The sequence below is a fragment of the Aphelocoma coerulescens genome, chromosome 8, assembly GCF_041296385.1.
Source record: "Aphelocoma coerulescens isolate FSJ_1873_10779 chromosome 8, UR_Acoe_1.0, whole genome shotgun sequence".
NCBI classification, from domain to species: Eukaryota; Metazoa; Chordata; class Aves; order Passeriformes; family Corvidae; genus Aphelocoma; species Aphelocoma coerulescens.
The window spans coordinates 30,727,187-30,741,084 of NC_091022.1; the positions used below are offsets into that span (position 1 = coordinate 30,727,187).

Here is a 13,898-nt window from a genome sequence, read left to right on the forward strand (position 1 = left end):
TGTTCCCTGGTGCAGAGGAAGGAGAAAGGATGAGATTCCCTTGATGCTGGGCCTCTTGCTCCCTGTGCCAGGCTCACCTGCAACCTGGACCTTCAGATTTTGACATTTTTCTGCACTGAACTGTAAACCTTAATGCAAGGTTCTGGACCAGAAACTATTTTTTTCCAGGTGTTTGGCAAAAAAAAATCCTGTTTAAACCCATAAGGTTTGGCTGTAATTTCCTCCATCCATTTTGTAACTTGTTATTCTTTTAAGGATAAAACAGGTTATTTAGGGATTAATACATTATCACTTTGTTGGGCATCATTAATGGATTTAAATAGACAATGCTGTAATTTTACAGCAAGAGTTCATTTCAGGATTGATTTGTTAGAAGTACGGATGATGTGATGTTTAAAGTATTGTTTGTATAGAAGATGGGATTTTTTAAATACTGTTTTTCAAGGGCAGAAAGTCGCTGAGGGACCAGCCTGCCAGCATGGTGCCTACTGAGGTATCTCTGAAGGGCTGGAAGAAGAGTGGAAGGGGAAAAAATAGGATGAGACAGGGATGTGATGGATGAGGGGGTAAGGAGAGCTCTATGCAAGGATGAGCACGAGCAGCTTGTGAGCAATGGCCAGGAAAGAGGTGGGAAGGGATTTTGTGAGGAATGGGGAGCTCAGCGAAGCCTTTTGGGGCCAGAAGGATGTGGCTGTTCCTTGTGTGTGCAGGAGGGATGTTGTGGGATGGGGATGGGCAGGCCTTGCACAGGGACACGGGGATGGGGATGGGGATGGCTCCTGGCATCGGAGCATCCTCGGGATCACCCTCCAGCATCCCTGGATGGGGCTGGGAGCAGCCAGCTGGGACAGCTGCCCCAGCCCCTCCTGCCTGGCCCTGGGCAGCCTGGTGTTGGCAGTCCTGCCCCTCTGCCTTCTCAGCTGATTCCACCATTCCGGAGCGCCGAGGTGAGGCAGGGCAGAGGCAGCGGCTGGGAGCCTCCAGCCAGGGCTCCAGTGCAGAGTTGTGAGGGGTTTAATGAGTGGTGCTGTGAGGGCTGCAGCTAATGAACCTGGATTCCTACAGAACAGTGTCTCCCCTTCGCCTGGCTTGGGTGTCCAGGAAGGTGTGAGCTCTGCTTTAAGCTTTTCCTGTGGCTGGAGCCTTCCTGAGGCCTTCCCTCGAGAGAATTCGCTGACTTTAATAACGTGTGAGCTCACACCCAAGCCTTTCCCCCAGTCAGGGTATTTATCAGGTTTCTCTCCTGCCTATTTTCATGAACTTTTTATAGCACCTTGGAGACCCCTGGTCCACCATGAGATTTTGCTGCCAGTCCAGAGATTTGGGGCCAGGAGCTTGCATTGCACAGGGGATGGTTGCATGTGCTGAGTTCCTGTAGGAAAACAGAATAAAATTAGCTACCCTATTAGAACTAAGCTTAATTTCTATTAAGAGACTAAAATATAATTAATAAACACTGGAGCATGACCCCTGGACTGCAGTTGGGAAGACCTGGCATCTCTTTGGTTGGTTGCCATCTGTTGGATGTCTTGCTTGGCCATCTGTCGTAAGAGACACAAAGCATCTTGAGACTTGTGGAGCTCCACGCCACAGTTCCCAGAGGTCAGGTAGCCATGTAAATTTAAAAATCAAATAAAATAGAAAGCAGGATCCATGGAGTTCCAGCTTACCCAAAAGACAGTGTTTATTACTGGAGAGTACGTCGTGGATGCATCTGAATCATCTGATTTGAAGGCTAAATTCCATGAGAGGGTAAAAAAGAATCAATTGAATATCAAGCCAAAAGAATTACAGTAAAAATTACCATACCCCACTCTTATTTTTCCCTCAGGCGTTTATTTTTTAACTTTCTCTTAGTTGATTTCCTCCTCCAGTCAGAGTGGAAAAAGTGAGTCTATTTAATATAGTAAAGTTTATCCGTTTAGCTCTTCCTCCTGGATTAATCCTTGGAGATGGATTTCTTTTGCCAGAAGGAAAAAGAGAGAGTGCTTGACGTATTGCAAGTCTCTGCTCACATATATCATCAATTTCCTGATTATAATTGTGTTCATTTCAGAAATGCCCAAAGCTTAATGCATTAATATCTTTATTTCATTAAATACATTAGAAAAGAAGCTATCTGTTGTCTAATAACATGTTTTGGTACTTAAAAAAAAAAAAAAATCATCTCTTCAGATACTCTGTTCACTTCTTTGTGATACAGTTTTTTTCCTGCAGAAAAATGAATGCCTTGCTTAGCACCTCTTATTTGAAGGAAAAGTGCCTGACCCTGGCACTTTTATTTTACTCTTTTGTGGAAGAGAAAACAGGTCTGCCAGGCTGCATCCTTTGGAGAGCTAAAAAATAATCGGAATAGAATTTCTAATACAAAATATTGTTTTATTTAATCAAATCTGTCAAGTGTTATGATGTCATAAGTGCAGCACAAACCTGATTAACTTCTCCAACAGACTCTCAAGACAGCTGATTAAATAAGATGTATGGTTTATTTGGGGAGAGTGTGCAACTGCTTTATGATTTCACAGGATTATTCAGTGGGGGATTTGTGTGGAGAGGAATTGTTATCCGTTCCTCTGTCCAGGTTCCCCTGCCTCACCTGATGGAAGAGGAATTTGGCAGCTGTAAATGCAGGAGCTGCTGCTTGAGTGGCATTTGCAGTGCTAGGGAAAGATCTGTGTTCTCATTAGCACTGGGTGCCCACTTATTTTCAATTTATATCACATAGGACAATTGAAAATTCTTCTTAAAACTCTTGCTGTCTCATTTTAAGAAGAGACCTTTGAGTGAATTCTTTATTTTGTTGGTGCCTTTCTCTTTTGGAATAACAGCCATAGCCCAGCAGTGTGTTTTCAGCCTGGAAGTTTGTATTTGCAGCCTGGAAGTTTGTATTTTAGTGGTTTATCTACATGAGAGGTGTTCACTTTGTCATCCTCTGTAATGTTCTGCTGAAAACCTCCTCCTCCAGGGAGGAGGAATGGATTTGCAGGAGTCTGGCACAAGAGCTGACTTTGACAGAGGAGGGAGGAAGGACCTTCTCCTTCATCTCCACTTCTCCTGGGACTTCTCCTGGGCTAAAACATGATCTAAAATCAGAGTGCTGGGCTGTGATTAACACATTAGACACCGTAAATTAGGACATTATAGCTGAAGATACGGAAATACAAAGTAAAAGAATGATTATTGTATGTTTATGATCAGAAGGGGCTTCAGAGTGGAATTGCAGGTGTGTATTTGTTTCGTTCCAAGGCACAGAAATCTGCAGCAGTGCCAGGTGTCGCAGTCATTTTTCACTCATTTTTCATTTTACCTCAGCAATCAAAGGCAGGCGGTGACATTGGGAAGCTCAGGTTTGTACCTAAACAAAGCCTGATGACTCAAGTACAGTTTGATAGCTCAAAACTCAGAAGTCATCAGGTAGTCTATAAATGTTTGAGGAGCTGTAATCAGTTTGATGGAAGACAAAGCAGGTATGAACCTAACAAAATACTGATAGCTGCCTAAATTTAAAGAAAATGAGGAGATAAACCATCTAAACAGCACTGTGGGGTTGGGGAGGACTTTTCTATAAGTGAGCTCGCTGTACCTCATGTCCTCTAAAAGCTAGATATGCAGCTTTTTTTAAATATTTAGCTGCTTTTTAATTTAAATTGGCTTTGCAGTTCGTTTAAATCAAACATTTTCTGCTCTTAACATGCATTGGAAGTTTTAAAAGGCAATCTGCATAAAGATTTGAGCATACTCTAACCCATTAGCTTAATTTTCCTGAATAGCTTTTTTCATTTAAAGTATGTGGGCACCCAGAGGATTGAGAGGAATCTGGACCCAGCACTGGCCGTAGTAAAAATCCAGCTTTTGCCTTTTGCCTCAGCAGCCTGAAACAAAGACCTTTTCTCTCCACAACTCCTTCAGTGGGAATGAAAATAGCTTATCAAACCTGAGCAACTTGTTAGGGGCTGAGAGAGGATATTTTTCTTTGCTAGTCCTCGAATAAAAGCTGGGAGTGTGAAGCTGAGAGTTGTCACCTGGAGAATTGTGGAAGTGTTTGTGGCTGTGGTGTGGTGTGGTGGCAGAGCCTCCTCTGAGGTCACTGCACAACGAGCTGTGTGTGAAACCCAGAGACAGACAAGAGGGAACCCTTGGCAAAGTGGAAATTAGACCATTTAAAACCAGGTTTGATCACCACAGAGCTGCCATTATCTGCCAGGAGAATAACAATGCTTCTGTTAAATATCCCAGTTTTAAAGGAAAACATGGCAGTAAAGACATTTTTTCTTGTATTAATCATAATTGGCATGTTTGTGTGCAGCATTTTTATTACAAAGCTGTTGTTTGTATTTCAATTACATTCTCATTTCTGTCCAAATGCAAACAGTGTATGTTGTTAGGAAAAATATAAAGTATAGAAGGAAAGTTGTTCACAATATCTGTGATTATCTCGTGATTAATCTCGAGCATTTTGACAGATGTATCATAGATTTTATATTTTCTTAAATGTTTATATACCTTTATATATATACTTACAATACTTAGATCCCCATAGTTGGCCTAAAAAAGGAACGTGCAACGTTAATACAATATTTTGGTGCAAATAAATCTATTTTTGTAGTAACTAGCTTGACAGTTACAATCAATCTTTAGCAAAACAACTAAAACATAAAAATAGTAAAGAACATTAAAATTTATCATTAAGATTGCCATTGAATTAATTCACAGCTGAAGTAGCTGATCATGATCAATCTTCTGTGGGGCTTCTTGCTGTTAAGACTCTCGCTGTAATTCCCAGCCCAGCTCTGTGGGCATTTCCCTGGGCTTTACAGTCCCAGTGACTCATCCAACTTTAATCTGTTTAATCACCATCACAGCGTATTTAAAAACTGCTGTGCCAGCAAACTTAAGACTTCCATGGTGGGGGTTTTTAATCCTAAAGTTTAATTTAGTCATTGTCAAGTCACTGTGACGTGGCTCTGTTGTGTCACAGGGCTGTGCTGCCGTGGCAAGGAGTGGGTTGGGACTCTCCATCACCTCTTATCCCAGTGCCCAGTGTCATTTCCTCCCTTCACCTGCTCCTCCACAACCAGCTCCCTGGTCTTTTTTTATTTCTATGGCTTGTGAGTGCAACTGTTCTGATTTTATGTGAAGTTTTACATTGTTTGAGTGTTTTCCTACATTTCACGAGGGGTGGCAGTTCCCCTGGAGATCTTCCTTGAAAAATGTTTTGTAGATCTTTGGACTCATCAGTACAGGCTGTGTTTGCTGCTCAAAGAGTCTTTATTATTAAATCCAAAAAGCCTTTCTATTTTCTCTAGTCCCATTCTAGATGGAGGAGGTTCAGGCTCTTACTGCAGGTTCTTAAATTTATCGAATTAAATGAATCACTAAGCAAGAAATGTCTCATCACCTCGACTTCTGAGAGGTGTTGTCTGTGCTGCCTCTTGCAGTTACTTATTATTGGGCCCCTAAAAGTCTTCATTAGGTAACAAACTCTCAGTTTCTGACAAGGTTCTCTTTAATTAGACTCCGTGCAGAAAGATTCCAAGATAATGGCTGTGCCAGTCGCTGTGGGAACATCATTATTAAAGATGAAGCACTGTCAGGATCAGCTGACACTATTACTGTCAGGGGAGGAAGAATTTAAATGTTCACAATATTCATTTGTTTGCATTGAGACCAAGGGGGGAAGCAATGGATTAGAATTCCCAAGATTCAAACACATCAAATGAACGAGCAGCTTTCATATCCAAACGTAGGGAACGGATCATAGATCCTACCAGAGCCAAGTGAGCAGGAGCAAGCCAGAAAACCTGCTCCTACCAGGAGCTGGACTTGGATGACCCTTGTGGGTCCCTCCCACCTCCTGAAGTCCTGTGATTCTGTGAGAGTAGGTTGGGAAAGAAATTTCTGTCCCAGCTGGGAGGTGTTTTTCAAACTGAGTTGTAAAAGGGGTCGTTAAAGCATCGTCTGTCGCGGCATCTGGGAATCTGGTGCTGGTGCATCCTTACAGATCCCTGATGCTGTGCCAGGGGACAGCTGGAATTTCCTTGGGACTTCGAAGTGTTCCCTGATGTTCCTGCCCTGTTCACAGACCCAGGCTTCCCGGAGAGCATGGCTGTTTTCCTCGGGGAGGTGCAGCAGAGATAACTGAGCCTTATCTCCAGGATGCTCCCAGGCTGCAAGAGTGCAGGGTGTTTGCCTTGGGTGACTTCAGCTGCATAGTGCCACAAAATGCATATTTTTGGGGGGATAGTTACAGCAGAGTGTTTTTATGGGATTTTTCTCTTAAAAACAGGGTCTACAGCAGCTGTCATTGGAGCCTACCTCACATTTTAAGGATTTAACTACTCCAAAATGCCTTCAGTCTGGCCTTCTGTGGCCTAGGCATAACCACGATGTGACATACTTTTTACACATTACCATTTGTATCCTCACAGAGGATTTTATCAAAAGGCAAAAAAAGTCTTTGTTGCTATTTGATTGTGTTTAATCAAGCAGTGGCAGTGGGATGCTCCAGCAGCGTGTCTCCTATCTGGAGGAAACACCCCGTTTGCCAGTGCTTTCCTCCAAAGCCTGCAGGACTGCGGGAGGATTGGCTGGAGCAGAGGCACTCGCAGCTCAGCTCCAGTGAGTCACTGATTGCCACATCACAGCACCCAGAGGAGGTCACTTCTGAGGAAACCCAAGTGCTTTCATGGGGGTTAATGCATCATTTGAAAGGCAAATGAGTGGAAGGATTGTGTGCAGGGGAAGGCAGATTCCCTTATAATCACCAGTTGTTAACATCAGGATGATGTACTTAACCACACTTTCACTAAATCTCCTTTTACAAGATCCCGGATAAACATGGGCATGAACAGACTCATCGTGGCCTTCTCATCTAATTAAAAAAGAAAAACATACAATATCTCTTCCTCAGAGGATTTAAATGTTGTGTAATGGAAGTGCAGCCTTAGAATGAAGCCTTGGGCCTGAATAAGGGAAAAAATCGTTGGCAAAAGCTCCATTTGTGCAAAATGTTGGTGTGAGATGGTGCAAGCATTGGTTATGGACCACAAAACCTGGTTTTCAGCCACTTTTCTCTCTGCTGTTGTCTTTGGGGGTGTGATGGTTCCTTGATTATAGGAAGAGGTAATTAATGGTAACAGTTTCTAAATGCCACCTGCTCAAACTGAAATGGTACTTGAAGCGGATTGTGGAGACTCTCATTATCCCCTTCTTCCTGGATGAGTTAACAAGCACCAGCAGAAATTTCCACCTTCCGCTGTAAAAAGTGATGTGAGGGACAAGTGGGATTTAAGGAGAGCCTTGGGAGAGAAGGAAAGTTTTCTCTTGTGAGCTGAGAATGAGAGGAGGAAAATGGAATTGGAGCCGGAGCTGGAGGGAGCAATGAGAAGAAACTTGGAGATCCCAGATAAAAGCCAAAATCCTTCACACAAAACAAGAGGAAAAGAAGGAATCTTCAGGTTAGGGTACGAATACTGTTTCAGGAGAGTTTAATGCCAGCTTTTCACTTGAGGTCAGGTGAGTTGTGTTTGTGAGGGTGTGTAGCCCACACCTGAGCTGTTTGTGGCACCCTGGTGCATGCTCTCTCCCTCATGGAATTAAAAGTAATGTTAGAGTGTTTTGGCTGACAGTATTTTGGGGAAGAAGGAGCCATGGAGCACTTCTTAAATGGGAGAATCAGTCGAAGTCTGCCAAAGGGAAAATAGGAATGCTGAGTTTTGTTTTTCTCTGCAAATCGTCACTTCAGGTTTGGTAAATGATTTCCAAAGGGTGCACATGAAGCAAAGTGTTGCCAGAGGGATGTCAAAGGGAGAATGTAGGGGATGCTGAGTCTCTGGATCGGGTGGGGAACTCTCTCTGCCCCCAGGTTTGGAGGTAACAGCACTTAGAAGGATGTGTCCTCTCTCCTCACCTGTGGGAGGGGGACTGCTCAGAACAGGGTCTCTGGCTCTTCCATTTAGATTTTTCAATGTAACTGCCCTATTTTTCTCATGCTTGCTGATCACTGAGAGAAGAGTTGCACTGATTTAATGGAATTTAAGAAAGCATTACAGAAGTTCTCTCTATTTTTCAGTTTAAAGCTCATGAAAACAGAGGAGTGCATCGCTTTTGAGATAAGGTTTGAAGAACTGTCTGCCTCCTTGGAGCTCAATAGAGGGCTAGTGGGAAGATTAAAACAATAAGCTTATTATATTATTAGTAGTGGGAGAATTCTAAGCCCCATTTGTTCAATTATGGTCCCTTCAATATGCTTATTTAGGTTCTTGTAAGTTGTAATCAGTAAACCAGATGTGCTGCCCTCACAGCTCTAGGGTTAGCTTTCAAGGGACTTCCTACATTAATTTTTTTTAATGTTTATAGTGAAATCAAGAAGGGAATTGGTTGCTTGATATGCAAGGGTGGCTCTGTGCAGTGGATGCTGCCTGCATTCTGATGTCTGTCATTACCCAGTGACAGCAGTGGCCGTGGTGCTGCAGCACTGCTGCCTGAGCTGTGCTGGGAAGGGCCAGGACTGTAACCAGGTTTTGTGCTGTGGGATAAAAATGGGAGATAAACGCATTAGAACGAGCACAGGCTGATAAATGAGATCTCCGAAAGCCAGCATATGCTGCTAATAGAGATCTTGAGGCGACACAAGAGGGATGTAAAATCCTCAGCATCACCTTCTGTGTACAAATATCAGCTGTTGTCTCTCTTTGTGGCTTTTTTTCCCCTTTTCTTTTCTTTATATTTTGCCTTGACATTTTTAATATTGAGCATTTGATACTAAACCAAATCACCTCGCTGAGTCATCCAGAGCTTTGTCTTTCCTCTTTTTACCTGTTCTAGATGGACTCTCATTTGCATCACACAGAGGCACCATTTTCCAAAGCAACACCTCTTCCCTTTCAGCTCATTTAACTGGAGATTTCAGCAGGCTTGGGAAAAAGGCTCCTCAGCCCTTTGCAAGTCTTTTATATATCTGTCATTTAAAGAGCCTCTTGCCTTCCTGAGAACTGGTGTCTGGTTTTGCTGTTGCAGATAAATTGTGTATTTGTTGCAATACTAGATCATGCAAACTCCAATATCCTGACCATATTGTCCCCATTTATTTCTTTTATCTCTCTGTTTAATATAATAGGAATAGTGGCTGAGGCAGGGAAACACATGCAGCAGCATAATAGTATATTGTTTGAGAGCAGTTGTCTTCCATTTCCAGGGTTTCTCTTTGAAATGTAATTGTCTGCTAATATAACTGGGAAATATTCTTGCAGGAGTGATCACTAAAGCGTTTACTCATGCTTTTGGTTCGTGTTACATCTGTATGGTATTTTTAAGAGAAGCTGGCCGCAGTATTAGCTGGTGAGATGTGTTTGCAGAAGTTGTGATAGGCATATTGTCACCGAATGTGGAAACAGCCCCGTGTAGTGCCAAAACAGGAGATGCCGCGTCCCATGTGTAATGCAGCAACAACAGAATTACAATTGCCTCGTGTAAAGTATCTGGTAATGAAGGCAGATAATGGAATTCTTTGCAAAAGCAGATGCTAACTGGCTCCCCAACCCTAGGCAGAGAGCTGAAAACTGATACCAGCTGGAGGGGAGAAAAAGCAGCTGAAAAAGGCATTAAAAAGGAGATGCCTTAGATGCGCGTTTGTTTAAACAGTAAATACTTGTTTAAAATAATCTTGTGAGATTCTTATTAAGAGGCAAACTGAGACTACCATGACAGAGCTGTAGGAAGTCAGCTGGATGCCCAAAGGATATTTGTATGCAGATTGGATGAGTAAGGCAACACTGCTGGGAATTTGTTGTCATTTATTGCCTGGCCAGGACAGCCTTTCCAAGGGCTGAACTGCAGGAGGTGGGACTGGGGAGAGCCAGAACCTTCTGTTGGCCAGGGAGAAGGCAGCCTGTGCTAAGGGAGGGTTGATTTTAAAAGCAGGGGTGTCTCTGCTTGTCCCTTCTCCAGGATAGCAGTGCCTCCTGCCAGGATGGAAATGGGGCTGGCACGGAGCATCCTCGTGCCTCCCTCCTTGCTCTCCCTCTATTTTACCTCTTAGTCACCTCAGCCATTTCAAACCACGGAGCAGTTGCTTGGAAATGAATGTGATCATTTAGGAACAAGGGATTAGTCCACACAGAGGCTTCCTTCTGTTCTAAGGTTTTTTTTTTCCAGCAAATAGCACAACAGGGAAGGCGCTTAAAAAAAAACCCCAAAGAAAACAACCCAACCCCTTAACAAATAAAGTGACCAACCCTGGAGTTGGTCTGTGCTTTTTGCCCAGATAAATTTTTTCTTTACCCTAAGATTTGTTCCCACAGTGGGGGATTTTGGCACAGCTGGAGCACGGAGCTGGGATTCAACTCACCAGGTTTCCAGTCCTGGCCCAGCGCAGGCAGACCAGGAACTTTAGTGGGGCAATTGCCCAAACTACTGATTTTTGGAGGATTAAAGCTCACTTTCAGTTTCAGCCCAGCTCAGAAAGGAATATACATGTACTTCTGAACTGCCAACATTTCTCCCATGTGAGCAAACTCATTTTGGGGAGGAAACACGGTGGAATTACAGATTTACTGTCCGTCTCGGAGGAGGCACTTTGTCTGCAGGCAGAGGCTGGAGCAATGTGAGTTTGCAGTGTCACAGGGCTGCTCATGCTGGGGAATTTCAAGTGGTTTTTACTGACAAGCCAGAAATGAGTTTTGAGGCAGTCTCTGAAGATGTGCAGCTTCATCTGCACTGCATTTAAGCATGTGTGTTCCTTGCTCCTTCAGCTCCTGTCTGTGCACCCGGCTGTGAGTTGTTAAAATTAGGCTTCAGACATGTTCCTTGCTCCTGGCTAACAGAAGTGAGATGTGTTACCCGTGTACAACAAACAGTGGAGGGAACTGTGGCAGAGAGTGATCGACAGCAGCCCTCCAGCGCCGATTCTTAGTTTTAGCCACAAAAATGCAATCAGCAAGAAAAATCCTTTTCTGCTGGTGCCCCATTCTGGGGTGTGCTGCTGCTCCTTGCTGTGCTGTAATGAGTTATTTGTCTAATTGTGGTGGGCAGCAAATGTCTTAGAGCTCTTCAGGTCTTGTCTTGGCTTCATGGGCAGAGAAATTAAACCTCGGTGCTGTGAATAAACCAGGTGTGGCTCTGTGTGCCTGTATCTCCTTTGCTTTCAGAAACACCATTTTTGAGACCCTTCCTGTCTTGCTGTTTTGTTATTAAGAAGAGAAAAACAGTTTCCAAATCCATGTAGCAAACCACACTTCTAATTACATGTTGACTCCATTAGTTAAGAAATACATTAAAGAACCATGCAGCTACATGGATTTCCATTTAATGAAGTTACATTAATTTTTTGGGGCATATAATTGATAGTAACAAGCGAGTTTTCTAATTTTTTTTTCTTTTTTTTTGGTGATAGTCTCTGCAGACCTCTGTAGGACTTTAGCAGCTTTCCAGGGATAACATCCCACCCTTACTGTATGCCCCCTGGGATTTTCAGCTCAGGCACTGGGGATTTTGAGCGTGGCAGGGAAATGGCAGCCCATAAATACAGTGAGGGGAGAGCTGGTTGGTGCCTGTGTTGCTCTCAGTGTGGGTAATTCTCTTGGATGCACCTGGGGCTGGAGATGGGAAGCTGCTCTCCATGTCCCAGTGGGCTCTGCCAAGGCACAAGGGGCTGCTGCAGCTGGAGCAATTACTCAGGAAGGACCCTTGGCGAGAAGAGCCACTGGGAATGTCCCACGTTCAGCTAAATCACCCTGGCAGCACAGGAGCTGTGGAAGGAACATTTCTGCCCCATCTTCTTTCTTCTCAGCAGTTTTTATTCACTTTTAGTTGCCTCCCTCTCACCTTCCCCATCTCTTTTCCCTCTTTCTCGTTGTCATGGGAACATTCACTACAGCAGTTAAATCATACCACTAAAATCTGCTTCCCCAGGAGAGTGGTAGTAGCTAATATTGATCTAGCTCCTGCTGCTGACTCAGGGATATGGTTGTACATATAATATCCCTTATTTCTCCTTTTAATGCATAATGCAGCAGTTTCTTTCACCTTGGGCTCTGTGCTAAAGGTGACACCCAGCCACAGGGATATACTTTGACTTGTTTTTTCAAATGTGTGGCCCAGCTGAAGGGTGCAGGTGGTGGTTTAAAGTGCCTTTAAGATCCGTAAAGGGAAAGCAGACGGGAAAGAACTGCCCTCCCCAGCAATGGTGATAGATGTTTATATGCCAGTGGTGAAAGGACATTCAAATTAACCTGTCAGCATCCACAGCCACGCTGTGTGCTCCGAATAACTTCGTAAATATATCGAGCTCTGTCACAGGAATGCTTGAAATGCAGATGAAAGACAAATAACTCCCTTAATGTCAGGTGAGGCTGCATTTAGAAATGCAATCACTCATCTCCATTGTCACTGACATCTGCTCTGCGTAATCAGCCCGTCGAGTTAAGCAGAGCGTGCTGAGAAGATTCCTGAGTCACCAGGAAGAAGCAGAAGGTTTTACCTTGAGATGTGAGCTTGCAGTAATGTTTGAGCCATTAAGTGCTTCGGTTTCCCCGCAGTGGTTAATTAACCAGCTCGAACTTTACGAGAGTTTCCTGAATTTGATAGGTTTTGTAAGGTAAAGGTGCCTCTGGAATTTCCTTGTTTACCCTCCTTTCAGAAAAGTTTTGGTTTGGAACCAGGCTGTTGTACAAATAATTAAAATAGTGCGGGTTTAATGTGAATAGTATTTGCAGCTGATGCTGCACTTTGCTGTGTGACTGATACACACAGAGCAAATGGTATTTTAGAGCCTGTGCTGAAAAGACCTCTGTTAAAAACACTATTTGCTGAGAAGCCATAAATTTCTGGCATATTTGTGTGAGTTGTTGAACATCTGCGTGTAACTCACTTTATGTTCTAACTCCCTTTATGTTTGACCTTCCCAGAAAAAATCAGGCAGAGATATGCAGATCTCCCGGGAGAGTTGCACATTATTGAGCTCGAGAAAGACAAGAATGGGCTGGGGCTCAGCCTGGCTGGCAACAAGGACCGCTCCCGGATGAGCATCTTCGTGGTTGGGATCAATCCCGACGGCCCCGCGGGACGGGACGGACGGATGCACATCGGGGATGAACTCCTGGAGGTAATTGTTCCCTTTAGCTCCCATGTGCAGGGAGAGAGAGGCATCTGTGGAGTCATTATTGAACCTTAAATAAAGCCTGCAAGTGGAATTAGGTGGCTGAGCGAGGAGCTGTGCTGATTTATGCCAACTGAGAACTTGGCCTTTGGCAGGTAAATGTGTTTGCAGTGAAACAAAAATCATTGGCCTGTGAAAAGCAATGTCTTGTCAGCGAAGTCTGTGCTCTCAGCATGTTCACAAGCTCTGCGTAGGGAGGGACTGTTGAAAGGCAGGAAGGGGACAGTAAATCAATCCTTGGAGTGCAAGTGTGGTTTTACAGGGAAATTCACACCTTGCGTTAAAAAAAGCCAAAACCCCTCAACGTTACCATATGTGTTTTTACAGATGACAGGGATATTCCCTATCCTGGAAATAAATTTCATGCTATAATCTGTTTTGATCTGTTGCAACTTAAAATACTTATTTTCTTTAGTTGTGTCTGGCACGAGTTCACGCACAAGGCAAGAGAACTCATTAGCAAGTGGAGTATTTTGTCTTCACTTTTTCTCCAGTCTCCTTGCTTCACCTTCAGCCTGAAAACGCAGCTTCTCCTTCACTTCATCTGGTTTTCTGGGCCGTTGCAAAATGACATTTTGCTGTGGTACCTGCAGCGATTCCCCACGTCGTGATTGCTTCAGTGGTTTAAAAAAATCATCCATCCCTGGGGATCTTCCCCTTGGAGAGAGACTCTCACTGAAGAGCAGGGATTTGCTGACCTGCTGCTCTCCGTGGGTGGTGGTGCTTTGATCTTTCAGCAACT

The 13,898-nt window shown here is 43.8% G+C and overlaps 1 protein-coding gene across 4 annotated transcripts in view; it reads left to right on the top strand.

The window, feature by feature from the left end:
* The window catches only part of PATJ (PATJ crumbs cell polarity complex component), a 140,080-nt gene that overhangs the window by 71,806 nt on the left and 54,376 nt on the right, over window positions 1-13,898 (top strand). For all 4 annotated transcript variants that reach the window (XM_069023561.1, XM_069023562.1, XM_069023565.1 and 1 more), the window contains one exon: window positions 12,906-13,102. In XM_069023561.1, the coding sequence (XP_068879662.1) occupies window positions 12,906-13,102 (197 nt within the window). The remainder of the gene's footprint in view (window positions 1-12,905; window positions 13,103-13,898) is intronic.